The 8028-nt window shown below is 44.1% G+C and overlaps 1 protein-coding gene across 2 annotated transcripts in view; it reads right to left on the bottom strand.

Moving 5' to 3' along the window:
• Positions 1-2177: 2177 nt before the first annotated feature.
• The window catches only part of onecut3a (one cut homeobox 3a), a 22263-nt gene continuing 16412 nt past the window's right edge, over positions 2178-8028 (bottom strand). Inside the window, exon 2 of one of the 2 annotated variants that reach the window (XM_008407127.2) lies at positions 2178-4247. In XM_008407127.2, the coding sequence (XP_008405349.1) occupies positions 3955-4247 (293 nt within the window). In that variant the 3' untranslated portion in view covers positions 2178-3954. Of the gene's footprint in view, positions 4262-8028 lie in introns of both variants that reach the window. The other variant, XM_017304205.1, reaches the window with a different exon arrangement.

Below are 8028 nucleotides of genomic sequence, written 5' to 3'. Positions count from 1 at the left end.
TAAATGCAGATGGTCCGAGCGCTTAAACCCGGCAGCCTTTTTTTAGGCCCCCTCTTTCTCTGTTACACAAAAATATCTCTGATGCGAGAGGGCTAAAAACGGCCGAGAGCGTAAGCACGTCGGGCAGAAGAAAGCGGGGGGGTTGGGGGGGGAGAGAAATTGTGAAAGACTGGCGAGCTGAGAGATGATTAACAATACAGCAACAAAGACTGAAAGATTGAGGAGTAACACATAGGTTTGTTTCAAATAAATGGTGTAGGGAAAATGTTTTATAGACTTACTACGTGATAAAGTGCTTGTATTCTAGTGTATCAAGATGGAAAGTCAATATGAGAGAAAATGCTGACACAGCCCCCACTCTGTGTCCCTCTCTTTGCAACNCCCCCACCCCCACCTCCTCTCGCCTCTGTCCATCCAATTATGGGTGCATTGTCTGTGTGAGCTCATGTTTGTGAGAGAGCGTGCATGCATCTGCGTGACTGCATGTGTTTTATGTGTGTGTGTGTGTGAGTGTGTGTGACCAGTGCAGTCCCACCCGTGGTTGAAGGGAAAAGGCACTCAACTCTGTCTGCAAGGCGACCACCTCCTCCTAAGTGGCACGATGCAGTCTGACTGCACTGTTAGAAACGAATGTAATGTGCGTCTTTAATACTTGTCAGTGTGTGGCGTTTTTTTTTTTTTTTTTTTTTTTTTTTTTTTTTTCGTAAGGTGCAGGGCGGTCGGGAAGCGTATCGATGGGGAAAAGGCATACTTTTAAAACAACAGAAACAATTTCGGTATTCTGATTATTGAAATTTACAAATGGATCATGTAATGAGATAGATTTTTTTTTTTTTTTTTTTTTTTTTTTTCATTTTCGTGGGACAAAAACATCGGGAGGGGTTTGGTTTCGGTTGATTAAAAATGTTTTTGGGCTGTGTCCCCCTAGGCAGTTTGCGACTGGTAGGCTGCAGTATCTTTGGTATTAGTGGCGGTTTCACAAACCACTCAGCTTAGTGAGGTAGCCACACTGGTTCTCACTACAAACAAATGTCATTTTGTCAGCCTCGTAACTATAGAGCTGAGTCTATCTATCTATCTATGGTTACTGAATTGTACGAGTCGATGTTTAGCTCATCTTCCTTTGGCGATGTTGACTCGCTGCTTACAGCAGCATGGTGTTTAGTCAGTGCCCCCTCCATCAACTCCCCTATAGTGACCATTTGTTGTCTAATCTGCACCGCTAATCTGACTACATTGTTGGAAATGCTACAGTTGCATCTTTAGACCACACAGATAACTATTAACCCGCCTCACCCGTCCCCCTCCGACACAGCGAACCGAGTCAGCCAGGACGTTCGGAGGTCACGTTTTGCCCACCCCTACCCCCCCCCTGTGTTCTTGAGGTTCATCTAGAGAGTGGCACAGTTCTGACATGAAACGCCAGAAGAGAGAAAGCGTCCATCTTTTCTTCTTCTTCTTCTCTGCAGCTTCCTTTTTTTTTGCGTCTTCTTCCTGCAAATGTCTCCTTCAAGTCTGCAAAAAAAATAAATCCTTCAGCAGACCAAGTCCTTGTGTCCTCCCTTTTCTTTCCTTTGAAAAAGTCCTTCCTTTTTTGTTTTTTTGGAGATTTTTTTTGTTTTGTTTTTTTTGATTTATCAACAAGGTGCCTTACATATGCACAACAGAGCACAATAGTAACAAGAAATAGAAACTTTGTGTCTATGGTACTAATTAAATACCCGCATCAATATAGAGAGGAAGAGAGAAAGGGCGAGGGCCAATGGGATTAGATTAGAGGGACGAAAAAGGAGGTAGAGAACCAAAGATTGAGTGAGAAATTTGTCCAGTTTTGTGTTGGTGACGTTTTTTTTTTTTTTTTTTTGTCCTGCTTTATTGATTTGAGGTTTGGGTTTTGCCGTACAATCAGATTCCTTCCCCCCACCCCCCCATTTGTTTTTACTAAAAAAAGTTTATCTCAATTCAGTTAAAAGCTGATTGTTTGTTGCTATGGCACACACTGGCCTTCATCATCAGTGAGGTGCACTGTAGAGTGTGTTGACCTTAGTACCGTATTCTCACATTAAGGCAGTAAGCATTGGCACTGTTTTGTCATTGTGAGTGCGTTGGTTTGCTTTGGGTTAGCTACTGATTCATAACCATAAGGTTTACATTAAATTATCAGTTTAAGAGATCTCTTTTTTTTTTCTTTTTTTGCAAACAGATAAAATGAATGCAAAATATAAAGCCTCCAAACTAAGAAGAATCAAAATTTGAACCTCCAATGAGTCTGTCTCGCCTTTCTGTTTCCCCCTGATGCACTTCTCTCTCCTCCTTTTTCAGTAGTAGTTTTTTTTTCTCATTTGTTAATTCCTGCCTACATACAGTAATTCCCTGCCTTTGCTAAATCCCTGCACTTTTTATTTTCTCCAGCGTTCGGCTCAACCATCCCTCCCCCCCTTTCTCCAGCTCCACCAGTGCTGGTTGGATGAGGAACAACAATAGGATAATGGTTAGCTATTGATCCACCTTCAAAGAGCTGCGAGGGCCTGAATGTGTTGTGCCGTGACTTCTCCTCAGCATCTAGTGGCTCTTCCCTTTCTTCCCTCTCCTCTGGTCTGTATTCTCCCACCTAGCCCCACCTCCCCAAACCCTGACCCCCACAACCTTTTTTTTTTTTCTTATTCACTCTGCAGAGTACGGGTCTCTACGGTCAACAGCAGGGGGCACTGTTGTTCTGCCAGTGCAGACAGGACTAGGACGGAGTGGTGTGCTGTTGGTTTGCTGCCTGCTGCTCTGGAGGCCTTTGTGTGTCGTCTTCTGTGTGCTCCTCTGCTTTTTTTTTTTCTTTTTTCTTTTAATATGCAGCTGTAATGTAGTTTGGCTGGATGCCCAAGCGTGTTGTTGTCATCGTTCGGTTCCCGGTTATTGATTCGAGCTCCCAGCAGAACAAAGAGCATGTCCAGACATCGTGCCGGCCTCTCCTTTTTGGTCAGGGAAACTCAGACTCCATACGCTCAGGCTCGGAGTAACAATGACATCTCTCCCTGCAGGCCCTTTGACATCTGTGCAAAAATATAACCTGGGCCTGGAAGAGGTGAGGATCTCCTGCTGAGCGTCTTGAGTTTCACCTTCAGGAGGCAGAAAGGGGAGGTGGGGGTCAAGGAGCCACTTTCTCCGTCTGCATCGATTCATTTTTCAATTCATTAGTTTGCTGTATGATCAGCCTGAGCTGCTCTCTGAAATGGCTGGCCATCAGGGAATACCTTGGGCTGAGGAATGAAGGAGACTACAGGAGGGGGGATACAAAGGGTGGAAGTGGAGGCAGAGAATTGGAAAGCCTTGTTGTTTTTTTGTTGTTTTTTTCACAGGCTGCACTGTTTAACTCACGACGGCCTTCTCTCCGTCTCACCGTGTGTGAATGTGCAGGATGGGGCACTGATAATAAGGCTATGTGCTGTTGTCAGATTTATTGCCGTTCTTTCGCCCTTGTTGCTTCCACAGAGAGGGCGTGAAAAAGGAGGCAGACACAAAGGAGGTGAGTTGAAGGAGGAGGCTGGCAAAACGTAGAAACCGTCCAAGAAAATGATCAAATCTTTGGTGTCTCTTTGCTTTGTCAGATGTAAAAATGTTCTCAAAAGCAAAAAAAAAAAAAGAAAAAAAACCCCAGACTAAATCAATGATTGTCCTTGTGTGAGTAGAGCAGAGTGAACCTGACTTCACACCTCACCTCTTAAGATTCTGCTTCTTCCAGGTGAGAGCTTGAGATTTTGACTGACAAGAATGATGATTGCATGGCACGAAGGGTTTTTTTTTTTTTTTTTTTTTGTATTTTTGTTTTTTTCCTCCCGGGCAGTCCAGGGTCAGGTGGGGTCATCAGAGACAGGTTTCACAGCCACCTCCTTGTGACGCCTGCTGCTCCAGCCTGGTTCCCCAGCCCTCTTTGAAGGCCTCCTATTCCTCCTCCTTCTCCTCTCAGGCCTTGGAGAAGGTGGTGGTGGAGGTCCCCGGCTGCCCGGGGCTGGCGCCGTGGTCGTCGTGCCAGCGATCCACGCAGCGGCGGCGCGCGTTCATGAAGAAGTTGCTGACGGTGCTGAGCTCCAGGCCGAGCTGCTGGGAGATGGTGATCTGCATTTCCTTGGACGGGCGTTTGTTCTCCTTGAAGATGGCGATGAGCGTGCGGCGCTGCAGGTCCGTGAAGACTAGACGCTGCTTCTTGGGCGCTGTGTTGCGGTCCTTGTGTTGCTCCTGTTCTTTGCGCTTGCAGGCTTGGTTTGGGTGGCAGCGGTGGGAGGGATGGCGATGAGAGCGGGAAAGCAGAGGAGGGAAAGAAAAGAAACAAACAGGACAAAAATACAAGGTAAATACACAGCAGTGACTGTTTTCACGACGACAAAACAAAAAGACAGTTGGTGGAGGTGAATAAAAGCGCCTTGCAAATGTATTTATCAATTTAATTGGACTTTTTTCACATTTTGTCATATTTCCGTCACAAACACCAGTGTTTACTGATATTTCATGGGAATTACCAACACAAAGGCATGTGTGATTTTAAAGTGGAGAAAAAATTACGTGTAGTTGTCTATTTTGTTTGTTTGACAATTTGACAGTTAAATGAAAGGTGTGGTATGAACATTTGTATCCAGTCAATTTTAGTCCAGTTGCATCTGTGATTTATTTCTTTTTTTGTAACCACCACAATGTATAACAAAATTTTACAGATAGAAATGTTTTCCTTAGCTCGACATCAGTCAAACTGGATGGAGAGCGGGTGGGAATGTCATCTATTAGGTGTTCTCTGTTCATTTCAGGTCTTGACTTGGACTAGGTCATTCTCATACATGAATACGTTTCATTAAAATCATTCTGTTGTAGCTGTGGCTGCTTATTTAGCGTCATTCTTCTGCTGAAGGACGGACATCTGTCCTATACTCAAATCTTTTCTTTTTCCTTTTCCTATCAGCTCAGTTCCGCTCCTCTATCCCTGCTGAAAAGAGGCATCCCCACAGCATGATGCTGCCACCACCATGTTTCATGGTGAGTATTAGCTCCCCCCCTCCACCCACAGCCATTGTTTTGCAAGCTGGCCAAAAAGTTGCTTCCCCTATGCGGTGTGCAACAAACTTTAAATGGGACTTCTTCAGAGTTTCTTTTAACAATGATGTTATTTTTGCTTCTTTGTTATGGAGGCCATATTTATTTATATCTTAATAGTTGTGCTGTCAGCAGAGTCTCAAGCCTGCGCTGTTGTTCTTCTCCAGAAATTTCAGAGGCCTCTTGACTTTCTCTCTAATCCTGTCTGGCATTTTATGAGGTCAGCAATGCCTAAGTAAGTTTGCTTCATGCTACACCTCATATTCAGATAAGGGATGGAATAGCATTCTGTGAGATGATTTAAGCTCGGACAGTTTGCTTTAAAACATAAATGTGCTATAATCTTCCTCACAACTCCATTCCTAACCCCGTCTACTGTTTTTGTTGATCTTCATGATGCTGTTTGTTCACTAATTTTCTCTTTCCAAAGCTTTATTCATGCTCAGAACAAACCGGCTCTAGCTGACATTTGAATGTATCAAAGTAAAAGGGGCAATAAATGCAAATGCATGATGAACTTTTCAGATTTTGATTTGTAAGACGGGCACACTTTCCAGATGCTTCGCAAATATGTACAAGTTTGTGGTCGTGTGTCACATAAAATCTCAATAAAAGAAGTTGAAGTCTCTGGTTGCCAGGAGACAAGACGAGAAAAGGTGCAAGTGGCATAAATACTATTGCAAGGGACTGTATTAACTACTACTTAGACACATAAAAACTAGCCTATGCACCAGCAGCGATGCCACAGCTCTATCTCTATTGCCATATTAAAGTTGATTTAAAGCTAATCCATGCGTCCTGCCCAGTGGGAATATTCCTTCCATCCTGCGGAGTGCAGACAGGGAGCCAGCCTGCAGTGAGAGAAGGACTGGGTGGGGAGGGCAAGGCAGCGGGACTGGCTGTTGCCTGCTAGCTGGAGACACTGCTGTTTGATTCAATATTAATGCAGTTTGAGTCGCAATGGGGGACTGAGTGACTGATGCACAAAAGTAAGCATTTTGTGTGTTTCGGTGTCTATGTGTGTGCGTGTGTGTGTAAATGAGAGATAGAGGAGACGGGGAAAGAATAGAGACAAGAAAATAAAAGATGAACGAGTGAGACAAAGTGTGTGTGTGTAGGTGTGCGTGTGCGTGCGTGCGTGTGTGTGTGTAAGAACCAAAGAGGAGAGTCGAGAAGGGGAAGGAGGGGCGTTCATGTGAAGGAGAAAGCAAGATATTGACCGACTTGCTGTAGGAATTGGAGGGGGTGGGGGGGGTTTCTGTAGGGACTGAGGTCAGATCCCCCCCAGCAGGTCTACAGTCTGTTACTTCAAACAGAGCCCACTGGAGCCCACTCTATAGAGCTCTGAGAGGGTATTTATAAACCCTCCTACCCGCCCCCCCACCCCATCTCCTCTCTTTCCCCAAACACAAACACTTGAGAGGTGCTTGCACTGGCTGCTATGAGCCCCCTTCCCGTACACAGAGCAATTTTCAAAAGAAAAACTGTGCGCTCCTGCATTTGGGAGGGGGTCCGACGGGGTGAAGGGGATGTGTGTTGCGAACACAGAAATTAATAGTTAATAGAGTGCTGTATGTGGGTAAGTGTGTTGTAACTCGGTGTACTTGAAGGAGACGTGTGGAAAGCAGCAGACAGGTGGAAAGTAAAAGGTAGGAATGGTGTAGGAGGACGTGTGTGTGCATGTGCGTGTGTGTGCATGTGCGTGTGTGTGTGAGGATGGTTAAAGCTTCACCTCTGCAGCCACATGTTCCCCCGCTGACCAAGGATCGAATCCTCCCAGAACGGACCGCGCGTCTCACTCAGCTTCCCCACCGTCTCAATTAAAAGAGAGCAAATCGGAGAGAGAAAGATGGCGTCCCAGCGGGGCCTCCACCTGCCGCCGTCCGTATTGTCTCATACTTTCATACCTCCTTCAGTAAATGTCTCACTCTCTCACTGTGGGTACGTGCGTCTGGATGCATTTAGTGATGGATTTTTTTTTTTTCTTCTATGTTCTTCTGCTGTGTGTGTGTGTGTGTGTGTGCGTGCATTTGTGCGTGTGTGTGTTTTTTTTTTAAGGGTGGCTGTGATTATGCTGAAGTGGCTGGAGCCAACCAGTGGCTCTGTGTGTCTAATTACAGTGGAACAGAGCCCATTGATCAGCCATTGCAGTCCAATCTGTTTACTACAGATGTCTAACCTGCACACTTTCACATCCATCATCTTCATATTTCAAATCAACGCCGGTGCTAATGTGCCGCACTCGGATTAGTCCAAAAGCATTGCTTGTGTCTATACATTCGGCATATCGTCACATATAGTGCTTTGATTTATTAAAGTTTCAGGAGCAAAAAGGGAAAAGGAAAAAAACAGGACAAGAAAAATGGATTTACAGTTGGAGAAATTTCACAACATTTCTTTGGATAAAAGCTGGATTTTATATTTTCTGATATCAAATCATTTTTAGGGTTGCACAACATTATGACATTTTTATACTGTGACGAATATATTGGGATGAATTAGAGTCTCTATTTGCAGCAACTTGAAGTTATATTAGGTGTTGCAATCAAGAAATGTCAGTCGTTGAGGCTGACTGCACATTTTATCAATGTGCAAAAAATTAATGCATAACTATTTGAGATATAACCTAATAAAACTTGTATCAAGGCAGTCCTTTGACATGTGAATATTGAGAACAGTGATGTGGTTGCGATTAAGCATTTTGGGCTTTTCCAATCCTGTTGCAGAATTAGTTTTGTTTCGTTTTCTAACCGGCATGATTTTAACATATTTGACTCATATTTTCTTTGACATTTAGATGCAAACACAGGCGAAATTCAATACCACCACTAATACCAGGAAACAAATACTACAGGGTAGCTTGTGTGATAGATTTTCTTTAGTCATCAATATGGCAATAATCTATAGCTGCACTGCCAAGAAGTGTGTGTGTGTGTGTGTATATATATATATATA

Source organism: Poecilia reticulata, linkage group LG4, assembly GCF_000633615.1.
Source record: "Poecilia reticulata strain Guanapo linkage group LG4, Guppy_female_1.0+MT, whole genome shotgun sequence".
In the NCBI taxonomy this organism is placed as follows: domain Eukaryota; kingdom Metazoa; phylum Chordata; class Actinopteri; order Cyprinodontiformes; family Poeciliidae; genus Poecilia; species Poecilia reticulata.
This window is presented reverse-complemented; position numbering and strand designations above follow the sequence as displayed.